The sequence below is a fragment of the Vanacampus margaritifer genome, chromosome 12, assembly GCF_051991255.1.
Source record: "Vanacampus margaritifer isolate UIUO_Vmar chromosome 12, RoL_Vmar_1.0, whole genome shotgun sequence".
Taxonomy (NCBI): Eukaryota; Metazoa; Chordata; class Actinopteri; order Syngnathiformes; family Syngnathidae; genus Vanacampus; species Vanacampus margaritifer.
Genome location: NC_135443.1, coordinates 17,621,895 through 17,634,343, shown reverse-complemented (window position 1 = coordinate 17,634,343; position 12,449 = coordinate 17,621,895). Strand labels below are relative to the sequence as shown.

Here is a 12,449-nt window from a genome sequence, read left to right as displayed (position 1 = left end):
TGAATATTCAGACCCTTTTAGTCTCAATTTAGCTTCTTTGTTCTTTTTGACAACTATCCAACGTTTCCTAGACCTTTCGAGAGCCTACTGCAGCACTACAAGTGTTATTTTATAATTTAGACTTTATATTGTATTATTTAATCCAATCCGGTGTCCTTAATGTCTTGGGCTGTGACCTATCATCACCATTATCATCTGATTGCTTTCTATTCATTGGCCACTTGTCTCCTCCTCCTGGAAAGACACACAAACCAATCAGTGGATAATTTGGTTGAGGGGGTGGTGGTAGTGAAATCGTCAGCGCGTTTGCATCATTGCGCCACGCACCAGCGGGTGTCGTGACCATCAGCGATAAGTGGGAGTGGGAGCTTGGAGCGGCGACAGTGCACATGAACGCTCGGTCGGATAACTTGCTCATCGTGGGACCACCAGGGAGCACATTGTCATAGAACACCATCATGTCCAGCAGGTGAGCCCACGCACCATCTACATGAGACTTTTTCCTTTTTTAGAGCAAATTGACAGTCTCTATTATGTTTGTTAACACGTGCTATTTTTTTTGTAAACAATATTTTAGAATCTTGCACTTTAATATTTTTGCGGGGAACCTGCGATTGAACTTCTTGCGCGCATGCACAGATGAGACAGTTTATGGCAGATGGAGGAAACAAAAGGAGAAACTGAGTGAAAAACTGAGACAAAGGGCGTTAGTCTTGAATCATTTCGTCTGCATCGACTGTGACTGCTTGACTCAATGACACGCTACATACGACAGTTAGACGAATGCAAGGCATCGTCTTTTCGCCATCGCATTCCCGTATGCCGATCAATCACATTTTATCTTACGTTAGAAAACAGCTTGTTTAGTTTGTTATCCACAACAAAGCATTTGAGAGACGCTAATACAAAATTAAAAGAAAAAAATGAGCAGGATGTTCTGAATGCATTTTAATCTACTGTGTGAACATCATTATTTTTGCAGTTTAACGATGGATCACGCCTTCCTAGCTCGGTCCATGTGGCCGGGTGACGGTAAATTCGTGCAGCATCCCGCCGAGCTTCACACCAGCGTGGTGGTGACGCGCAGCATCCCCGCGGGGACCACCTTTGGTCCGTGTGTGCTCCAACACACTTTTTACGACACCATCGCTTTCATTGCGCAGAAATCCAGTGACAGAAGACCTAAACCCTGCGTGTTCAGAGTGAGTCGGCTTAAAAATAAACCCAACATATGCAGTTTTGCTGTGTGCTAAATGGACCTTGCCAACAGGTGGACCCAGAGGCCATGCGTAATTCGGCGTTGGTGCTGTCGTGGCTACGGCTGGTGCAAGCTGCGCGCAACGGAGAGGAGCAGAACACGGAAGCCTTTTTGAAAGGAGGTCAACTCTACGTGCGGACCACCAGGGACGTCCACCAGGAGGAGGAACTGCTGGTGTGGTACGACCGGGAGTTGTGTCACCTTCTGGGCTTCACCGAAACCAGCAGAGGCTCGAGTGAAGGTGAGCCATTAAAAAATAATAATATATATTTTAGCCCTGATCTTCATTTAGGTTAGTCAAGATTGAAACATTACTAAAATAATTATAATTTCGGGATATTTATATGGAGCTTATTTTCCATAATTTCAAACTATTAGAGCAACCACGCAATCAGCTATTCATAGCCAATTTGGGGTATATTGGTATGGTATTTGGATGTCAATAATATGTTGGGATGTAAAACGTGTCCAAGTTCTTAATTTTACTACAGTACTTTATATTAGGGACAATATAGCTCCATCATAGCATCCATACAATTGTAATTCTAATTTCTTACTATTACGTCAATGGATACTCAAATAATAATCTTTTGTGCATATATATATATATATATATATATATATATATATATATATATATATATATATATATATATATATAATAAACTGATCCACTTTTTGGGTCAATTTGACCCAACTTTCTGTTTTTTTTTCATGCAAAATGATTTGACCCAAGTAAAGGATCTGACCAATATTTATAAGTTGTTTTACACTAAAATACAAATTTCTTGACTCAAAGTTGGGTCAAATAGACTCAAGTAGAGGATTGGAGTGTACAAACAAATCATGAATAATGATAGAAAAAAACAAATTCACTGCTACAAACAGGAGGACCGGACTGTAACCCAAAGACGTGAAAACCAGAATGCACACTGCAATCAGAGGAATGATCCAGCAACCTGCTGGTATGCTGGGTAGCCTTAAAATAAGGAACTAATTACCGATTGCCCACAGGTGTGCCCCTCCGTGCTCAGCTTCCCCACCTATGGGCGACAAACAGATCATAGAGAAAGCTTGCAGGAAGTAACAGGCACAGAACATAACAGCTCATTTCTCACGTATAACGTGTAGCACATAACTCAGATTCTGGACCCCCTCGAATGGCTGCCTGTGCACTTGAGAATTCATTTTAAGATTTGTTTGTTTTTAAATCTTCCCTCTGACCTCTTTGAACTGCTCTATCTCTACGCTCCTGCCTGATGCTTCTGGTCAGCTGACCAACTGCTTCTGGAGGGTACCTACTGTAGGTCTAAGTGCAAAGTCCAAGTGATCACACACTTTGGGCTGACCTGCCTCTGCAAATGAGCAATATGCCTGCAGATGCTGTAGTTGTTTTTAAAGTTCTCAACAAGCAAAATTGACCTTTGTATTGTACATTTTAATTGTAATACAAATACCTCTATATCTGTGTGTTTGCAGAGTTCAAATGTGTCAGGTGTGAGCAGGTTTTCAAGAATGAATATCCCTTTCTGGCTCATTACCGCTTCCTGTGCAAGCAAATCTCGAGCGACGCGTGGAGTTGTGACATTCGCGATTACAAGCACATGGAAGTCAAGAGGCAGCGGCGTGTAACGGATTTCCACAACATCGCCAGAGATTTGGAACACAAAAAAAGCGACACAGATGACGACTCTTCCTCCGGGAATAAACGGAAATATCAGGAAACTGTTTACCTGAAAGGGAGGAAAACCGTCCTGTTGGAAAAAAATAACATTTCAAATGATGACAACATCACTCAGCTGGCCAAGATCCAGGATGAGGCTGGAGGAGATGCATCTGATTCGCCCTTGAAGGTAAAAGCTGACAGAACCAAAGGGGATCATTTGGGATGTAAAAATGCAACTTTTGGAGAAGAGAGGGAAGCCAAATTGACTGTTACGCATGACCGGTTGATGGACTCGGAGACAGGAGAGAGCTCTGGCTTGCGCTCGAGCACAGGTAGCGCTTTTTCGTTAGTCCACTCTGGCAATCGAGAACAGAGAAGTGCTTTTTGTAAACCCAGTAAAAGGATCTCTGCGGGCAAACTGCATCACAGTAGCCCAATGACGGTACCTTCAAGTTGCCTGGAGGAGATGAGAGAAGCCTTCGCGCCCAGAACTGTTTCAGGATACAACAACCTGATGGCCCCTAGCATCCTTAGCGTCGACGTTCACACGCTCCCTTCTCCGGTCACACTAAACGCTGCTTTCCATTACGCATCGGAGCACTGGTCAAGAACCGCTCAGGTCCAGTCCACCTCGGCTCTGACAGTCCTCCCGCCCACCTTCACCTCCTTTGGCGTGTCGGTGCAAAACTGGTGCGCCAAGTGCAACCTGTCTTTCCGCATGACCTCTGACCTTGTCTTCCACATGCGCTCCCACCACAAGAAGGAGTTCGCCGCAGAGTCCCAGGTGAGGAAGAGGCGGGAAGAGAAGCTCACCTGCCCCATCTGCCACGAATACTTCAGAGAACGACACCACCTGTCCAGACACATGACGTCACACAACTGAGACCTCACTTGGCAGAAGCAACATGTATTTATCCTTTCATTGAGGTTTTCTCTATTTATTAGGCTTAGAATCTGGGATTCACAATGAGACTTTGATGTTTAAGAGCGAACGTAGATAGCTGTAATAAAATAGCAGGTCGATACAGCCTTGTCCACTAGGGGGCGGCAGAGGTACATGGACGCTGACCTCGAAGGCGCGTGTCTGTCCTTCAGTCTTGTGTGTTGATAGTCTGATGATGACTTCGTGCCTTAAGCAGCTCAGGATGGGAAATACAAATAGATGGGAGATGTGGAGGACAGCACATGATTGTCACGCATATCTCGAAGCGGTCCTATTGTTATATTATTTATCCATCTGCTTTGTACATGCAATGTGAGTGTTTGCACCTTTACAAATCTAAACTTGTCAACAGGATATAACATGTGTTGAGTGTTTTCTTCTAAGCCTTATTTGCGATTTGAACAATAAATACATTATGTCCCAAAAATAGCCTATACTGAAAATATATCAATAATAATTGTAGCACAAATAGTTTTAAAAAAGTGATTTGAAATCAGATGAAGCTGAAACTTTCCTTTTTCCAGCCTTAGCAACAATTATCGTTTATTTATAGTTTTTATTTCTTCCACTTTAATGACGAACTTACGTACGGCTTTGGACAAGTAGACATAAATTGTTGCCCGGCAGGTAAATGAGGCATGAAGGATGTGTGAGGCTGAAGGGAAGTCAGATTCTCCAACCCGTTCAGTGTGTCTTATAATGTGAGATGTAAAACATCTTTGAATGCATGGTTATAGTCCTCTCTGATTTGTTGTACCACAACACTGGAAAAAGTTGATTATACAGCCATTGAGTTGATTGCCCTTTTCGCTAAATATGAATAGTTCACAGATGCTTTTGATAATGAAGTTCAGTTAGACATTAAAGCCAAGCAAACACTCCAAAACAGTACTGCTCTTTTGAGTGTACTCTTTTAAGCCATACTATCCCCCTCTTCAAGATAATTTTACGAGTAATTTAAATTTGAATGTTCTTCTGTAATAAGCAGCTATTTTCATGTTATTTGGTAAATTATAATTGTGGACTGAGGTTTACGTAACTAAACGGTCAATCAGCTTCATCTTAATTTCTCTAAGTTCAGCAACCATGTGAGGAATTAACATTTCAGCCCAGACAGAAAATCCTCTGTGGTCCAACAATGGCTTTATTTCACTTTTGTTAATTGAGCAGTCATTTTGGGGAAAAACAAATATTTTTTCTTGGTTTCTGGCTTGGCTCATTTCTTCTTGGCGCGTAGATATTGACTTCTGACTGTGGTTTTGTCGACTGGAACTGACTTCTGTAAGTACTCTCCTGTGACTCAGATTGTGGTTGACACTGTATTCACGATGTCATAGCAAACTTTACAGTAGGTCCAGAATGGGGATCAATGAGGAAACAAAAGGAAAAAAAATGAACTCAGATGTGTTATCCTTTCAAGTTTGATTTACGACGACTGTCGTTGCTGTCGTCGTCGTAATTTAAACACCATTTAAACCCCCAAATCACATCTTTAAATGAACAGTTTAAAAAATAATTAATCCTCATTCATATAGAGCTGTAAGGCTTACATTTCCTGTGAGGAACATCTCATGTTACATTACTAGACGTTACACTACAATACTATGTTGCAATAATAAAATTACCACTTTTAGATAAAACACATACATTTTTATTCCAGTACGTTAAAATACATTGCTCATTTAAAACAACACTGGCACAATACTGTGTATAGTTTGATCTATACGTCAAAAAAGGACATTTACAAATACTGTACATCTTTGCATTATTTTTCTTTCTCAGAAAATAAGTACTGGTGCAGTTACTTGGTATCAGGAGTAAATGTAGACAGAAGTTCTTGAGTTTATATGAAATTTGTTATATGGATCTCTTCAATGTTGAAGACATTGTAACAAATATTTGTGTACAAGATTGGTGTAAAACATTCCACGAAGCGATACGCAACAGAAACAGTTTTAATGTTGCTGAAAAACACTGTTCACATATGCACACAAACAATTTCCAAGAGGGAAGTAAACAGAATTGCCTGTCTCTAAGTGCTTATCATGACATGTCTTTTAGAGACAAAATGAGCATCCACTGTCGGCAAAGGCAAGCATCAAAGCACTCTGTTGTTGCAAACAGATGTGCAGCCCAGTGCCAGCTTCTGCACACCGACGGCAAAGCCAGCGCAGTGTAAAAGATAGTTGAACAATCAAGAGGTACCCTCTGTCATTTCATCGACAGTTTCAGGCACAATTTACAAACACAAATTCTCAACATTTTCTGCAGTCCTTTGAGGAGAACACCATCTATTTAGAACTGGGGGTGATAGTGGTGGTGGAGATCCTGGGTTGGAAAGAGGAAGTGCTCCACGTTTTGAAGTTCAAGTGGCTGACGTCTTAATTAGCGCATGCCGGTTCCCTCCATCAACCATTAATCAACCACGGCCACATCAGTCACATTATTTGGTGGGCAACAGACGTCGGAGTCTTTGGTGGGGGCAATAATAGGTCAAGAGACTGGGGGAAGGGGAAGGTATCTTGAGTGGAATCTTCCTGCCTTTGTAGTCACTTCTTTTTGAACAGTGGTGGCTTTTAGTTTTGTTTTGACAAAATGCTTCTGCCCCCCCAAAAAACAGTATAGAGCAAAGAATAACATAGACAAAAACATTTTTCAAAATATATACTAGTGTTGGATTAAATTACTATTTTATTCTACCATACCTTTTCATAATTTAAACACATATGTACAAAGTAAGCTCTAAAACAGTATCTTATAGACTCATTACCTTACATCATAGTACTTTAAAGATATTATGAGAGGGAATGTGATAAGAAGGATTTCCAGATCTGAGACCATTCAATATTTAAAGGGAAGTCAACCTTAAACATTTCTTGACAATAATATGTTATATGTGACCTCACTAGTCTCTAAACATGACATTCTGATTAATATTACATTTGTGGAATATGAGTAATTCACCAAAATCCAACCGTTTTTTTAAAAATCCGCCTCAGGGGGCGACCATTTTGCCACTTGCTCTTGACTGAAGATGACATAACAGTTGCTCACAGGCAACAACCAATCAGATCTCACCTGTTTTCTTAAGATGAGCTGTGATTGGTTGTTACCTGAGACCTGAGCAACTGTGATGTAATTTTCACTCGAGAGCAAGTGGGCAAGATGGCCGCCTCCTGATATAAATTAAAGCTACTGGATTTTGCTGCTTAACTCATATTCCACTAACGCAATATTAACCAGAATACAGTATTTAGATTAGTAGGGCTGCATAGAACATATTATTGTCAATAATTTTGGGGGGTGGTTGACTTCCCTTTTAAATGTACGGTATAATGCCTTTGTGGCAAAGTGGTAGCATTATAGATGCCTTGAAATACAGCTGTCCAAAGTACACAATCATAAATATAGAAATTGGTCCAGGAGTTATCTGTGTGAACATCAGTGTGACACATTGACATGAAAAATTTGTCTCCACAGAAAATGTAGAGATGAGAGCAAGCGTGTCGCAGACAGACAACAACACTAAGCCAAGAATGACAAAAGTTATTGTTCATTCTTCACAAGTCTTTTTTTGCTACACTCTACATCACTCTTGTTTTGTCTTTATCCTTCATTGTTTTCATTTCATCTGCAGGAGCAAGACTGGACAGACATATTGGGATAGATCTTGAGCACCAGATCATTAGTATCTTCTTGGTAAAGCACTGCCAGAGGACTCATCCTCTCCGGTACACAGCAAGGCTCTGGAACACCGGAAATAATCCCGACAGCTCGGACTATGCTTTGGATGGTGGCGTGGTTTGAGGGCTTCACTACCTGGTGACAGATAGAGAAGAGGTGAAGGATGGGTAATACAGGACTAAACAAGACAAAGTAGTCTGATTCAGTGTTTGTGCTCTTACCTTGGGCATTGGGAATTCACATGCGCCTGAGCAGTAGAAGGCATCAAAGGCCTTGGGTGCGATGATCCACTCACTCCAGCCAATGTCGGCAAAATCCACTCTGAGGTTCTTACGGGAGCAGCCATGGTGCCGAGTGTCTCCCCACTGCTTTCTTCTGGCCTTGCGCATGGTTTCATCATCGAAATTCAGAAAAGGCGAGCGGGAGTGATGAGCACTTCCCTTATTGTCCTTCCTTACATCCCTCACCTCATGTCTCTGCTCTTGCTTTTGATTGTCCACCACTTGGATACGGCTATCTTTGTATCTTCTCACAGACGAGGCTTCAAATTTAGACCTTTCTGATGTTCTTTCTGGAGATTCTCTATCATGCCCTCCTCTTCCTTGCTTACCTCCTTCCTCATGGCTTTTCCTTTTCTTTTCCTGCTTCCCAGCTTTCATTTTGGGTTTGAGAGCCGGATACCACGAGCTCTCCCAAAGGTCGTCCTTCCTGTATCCATCAGACCGGTATTCAACCTCAGGCAGCTCATTGTTTTGAATGGAGTCTGGGAGAAAAGTTGCTTCCCTTCTCACGCGTCCTTTCAACTGTGGTGAGAAATTGGGTCCGTGCATGAGGTGGGGGGACTGCGAGAGCGCTGCACCCTCAGAGAACGGGTCATATCTCTGAAGACTTGGGTACACACTGTTAGATTCTGCCAAGGCTAGGTCATCTGCGTATACTACCAGGTAGGCGATACCGCTTTCCTCTGCTGTCCTCTGGTACTGCTGCCCGAAGTCCAACTCCACTGACACAAGACGATGACCCTTGTCCCTCGCCTCCTTTATGACCTGGGTCACGTCTTTCATCTGCCACACCCCTCTCCTGTGAGGGTGGAAGGTCACATTGCCTAGGAATGACCCGGTTGACCCAGAACTGTCTCCCGACCCTGAGGAGACAGCGTGAAGAAGCAGGCTGACGGGCGTAGTTGTCGGTGTGGCCGAGGACCGACAGGATGCGCTCTTCAAGCGTTTACAGAGCCACGCTTTTTGAGGAGGGAGCCGTCCTAGCAGGAAGTGGAATGTGGCTGACAGGATGACCTCAGAGTCCTGGAGGGTTGTGAGGTTTAGATGGTACACTGTCCTGAGGTCAGAGGGCACTGCAAAGACAATCCATCAATCAGTACGCACGTCACTGTCAACGCTTCACGTCTTAGCCGAGTCATTTTTTTCTGAGCAAAACCCGCTCTGCTAAAAGCTTAGTATGGACTCTATTGTGGCTGGTTCTTTTCTATGGTAGGCCAACATTTCTCCAAATGCCTAGTATTCATCTTCCCACCTACTTTACACAGGTCAGAAGGCACCATATGCAGGGTTTCCCCCAGAAAGATTGGATTGGATAGTAAATGCAGAGACAATAATTCAGTGTTTGAAGTTTGTGCAATGTACTTCCTATACATTTTTCTATTTTCTATATCCACTGTTACAGCTGAAACAATGCAAATTTCTCCAAAGTGAGACTAATAAAGGTTCTTATATTTTAATTATTTATTTATACTTATAGTCCCCTGATCTCAGCTGATGTATGCGGTTACATTCTTCATTTCTGTCTCCGTGGCTATGTGCTGTTTACTCTGTATTATTTCCTCAGAGTTACTTATTAGGTTGCTTGGTATTTTGCAGTTCAAAGTTAGTTACTCTCCGTCCTAACCAGGCCTATGTGACAAGTTTACTGTATCATACAAGCACTTATTTAGGTGTTTTGCGACTGCATTTCTTAGCAACTAGCATGGCTTCTCCGCGTCTAACCCTAACGCCACAACAGCTTGCCAGGACCGTCTTTAACCGAGGATACCGTGTACTGTACAGTATTCTCATTCTATCAATTGGTTGAAGCAATCGGCTGCCTCAAGCTGGAGCTTCTACTTTCAGGAGTCACCAAATGTCTTTTTCTTTTTGGCTCTTTTCTATGTAAAATGCTGTGGTACCATATATAACTGTGATTTGGCTTCAAATACACTTTTAGACAATTTGTATAAAAATAAACAGTATCATACTAGAACATATTGTTTTGCAACTTACAAGTGCTTCCATGTTTTTGTTTTAATACGGCCCAATTAATTAAGCCAATATTTGTTTCATACTTTCCATCATCCTGGAATGTTTGTTTTGGACAGGTTCACTGTGATGGTGAAAAAAGTGTTTTGCATCAGCATGATGATAAAAAATCTTTTCCAAAACCGGAATGGAATGGTCCCTTGCAACAGAACCTCATTTGAACTTCAGTTTTGACTGTTAAAGTTGATAAAACCATGTGAAAATACAGGAGAGATCTGTGAACCGATAACAAATTGGGCTTCACACAATCTAAAGTGGTGCAATTAAACACGTTCCCTTGTTAAAAGCCTGTGTTACATGAGCAGACTGAGTGGCTGCATGGGACGTGCATGCAGAAGCCGCCCTTTAAGAGGAACCAGACTCTGGGGGATGTGGGTGGCAGGGGTGGACGTTGAAGCGGGGAGCGCTCCAGATTCATGATGAACATTAACTTCAACAGCAGACTTATTGTTCATTGTGTAAGAGTTCAGCGGAAGTATGGACTGACTCAGGAGATATACATTACCTCAGATTCAGCCTGCATATGGAAATGCTTACCTCAAGCTTCACTCTAAGTCTTTTAATACAGCCTGCACCCTTTGCCCATGCAGGCACCGCGACACAATCGACTGTTTTAACAGCTCTTTCATTGTTGTGAGAAGTCCCTCACATCTCTCCTTAGATTACACCAGGCCATCGCAGTCAAAATACACGGCTGTTATGTTACGCTACGTGAGAAGTACATGGGATAAAAATGAGTTATAAAAACAGCATCAGAAGTGCTGTGACTAAGCTCTCCCCTTGGCTCCGTGTCGCGCAGTCACACATGTCCTGGAGCCACAACACAAACACAGAATCCATGACAATGACACTCTTAGGCGCCGTTTGAGCAGACATGAAGTCGGGCATGGCTCGCAGGATATCAAAGGCATTTTTATTTGGGGGGAAGGGGGGGGGGTAATGTATCGGACTCTCAGCAGCGGGAAGGCAGCTGTTGCATCGTCCCAGCATCATTTAAATGCATTCGCAGACTGTTCCAAAACAATCACACCTATTTAGAGCACATGGCTGAGTCACGAGCCTCGTTGAGAGCTTGTAACATACCCTGCCCACCAACACAATATTTGGTACACTTAAATTAATGAGATCCAATGTAACACTAACAACTTTTTTTTTTTGCTATTGGTATAATTATAACAATAAAATTAGCTAAGGTTTAACAATGGTTTACAACATCACTGCATCATTCTAATATTATTTTTATTTGATTTACATGATAATCAACATATTAGCAATATCTCCAAATATGGTGCACTATATCAACTGGAAACTACAGTCACAATAATAAACACTGTTATTATTGTAATAATAATAATAATAATAATAATAATAATAATAATAATAATAATAATAATAATAATAATAATAATAATTTTGCTCTAGTTTTGGCTCTAATTAAATAATCTGCATGTTATTTTAGCTAATTGGCGGCACAGTGTTCATGTGGTTAGCACATCTGCCTCACAATTCTGCGGTGGAGTTCAAATCCGGGCTCTGACTTTTTGAGCGGATTTCAAAAACATGCATGTTAGTTTCATTGACGATTGACGTCCTAAGGTGTTAATGAGTGTGAATGGTTGTCTATTTGATCTATTTATAACATATGCTGTACCTTTATTTACACGTATTTATTTATTTTGATTTCCTGATATTCATTGCATTCACAACTACTCACCCTGGCTTGCTCTGAAACCCCTGGCCGTGTTTCCGTCTTTGAGATGCTGTTCCCTGTTGCATCTCTCGTGCAGTTTGGACATGTGTTGGAGAAGCACGTCCTGGTCCAGTTCACCTGAGGAGGGCGGCCGAGGCAAGCTTGCTCCCCACGCGATCCGAACCGACGCGACACCGAGGAAACACTTGAAGACGAACAACAGCGGCAGGTGCGTGGAGAACATCGTCGTGCGTTAAAAGTGCTGCAATAATTAAGGGAGGAAATCCAGAAGAACGAGCTCGTGAAGGGGGGGAAAAGTTAAAAAAGTGAACTCCAGTGGTGGATAAAAGTTCAACGCCGTCCTTACACTTGCTAGTCGCTGCTCAATAAGCCTCCACATGCACGCTGAATGTGTGAACCCGGTCCAATAGTTCGGGCCACTACTTTAATTTCCACGTACGCGCGTGTGACTATGTATGTGTGAGTTTTGCCGAGCTGCCGACGTACACTCCAATGGGGCTAAAGAGCTCTCTGTTAAGCTCTGTGCAACCAGCGGTGGAGGTCATGATGCTGACACCCCGCCCCTCTTTCTCCTCTTTTTCACATGATGATGATGTGTTCTTAGTGTAGTGGTGTAATGGTGTCCCACAGCACAGTTTTGCGCTCATTTGTTTAGCAGAGCTCAAACCTCAAACAAAGCCTCTTTAGAACTTTTTTTTTTTAATTTGGCCAATCCAATTTAACATTTCCAGCTCGCCTTTTTATTTCCATTTCCAGTAAGCTTTTGACAGTCTGTAGTCACACATAATTAGCATCGAAATACCTACAATAATACTGGCACTGCCCACCCAAGGGCTATTGCCCCTAACAGTCATCATTTGGTGAGAATGATGGTG

The 12,449-nt window shown here is 42.2% G+C and overlaps 2 protein-coding genes across 2 annotated transcripts; one reads left to right on the top strand and one right to left on the bottom strand.

The window, feature by feature from the left end:
* The first annotated feature begins 318 nt into the window (after positions 1-318).
* Positions 319-4,208, top strand: znf488 (zinc finger protein 488). The gene is made up of 4 exons (XM_077582210.1): positions 319-469; positions 983-1,202; positions 1,271-1,499; positions 2,738-4,208. Exons 1-4 carry the CDS (start codon positions 459-461, stop codon positions 3,805-3,807), a joined length of 1,530 nt encoding a protein of 509 aa, XP_077438336.1. The 5' UTR covers positions 319-458; the 3' UTR covers positions 3,808-4,208.
* Positions 4,209-5,804: 1,596 nt separating this feature from the next.
* Positions 5,805-12,067, bottom strand: gdf10a (growth differentiation factor 10a). Its single transcript, XM_077583007.1, has 3 exons — positions 11,578-12,067; positions 7,773-8,905; positions 5,805-7,686 (listed from the first exon to the last, which is right to left on the bottom strand). The coding sequence occupies exons 1-3, from the start codon at positions 11,795-11,797 to the stop codon at positions 7,495-7,497; spliced, it is 1,545 nt and encodes a 514-aa protein (XP_077439133.1). The 5' UTR covers positions 11,798-12,067; the 3' UTR covers positions 5,805-7,494.
* Positions 12,068-12,449: the final 382 nt, after the last annotated feature.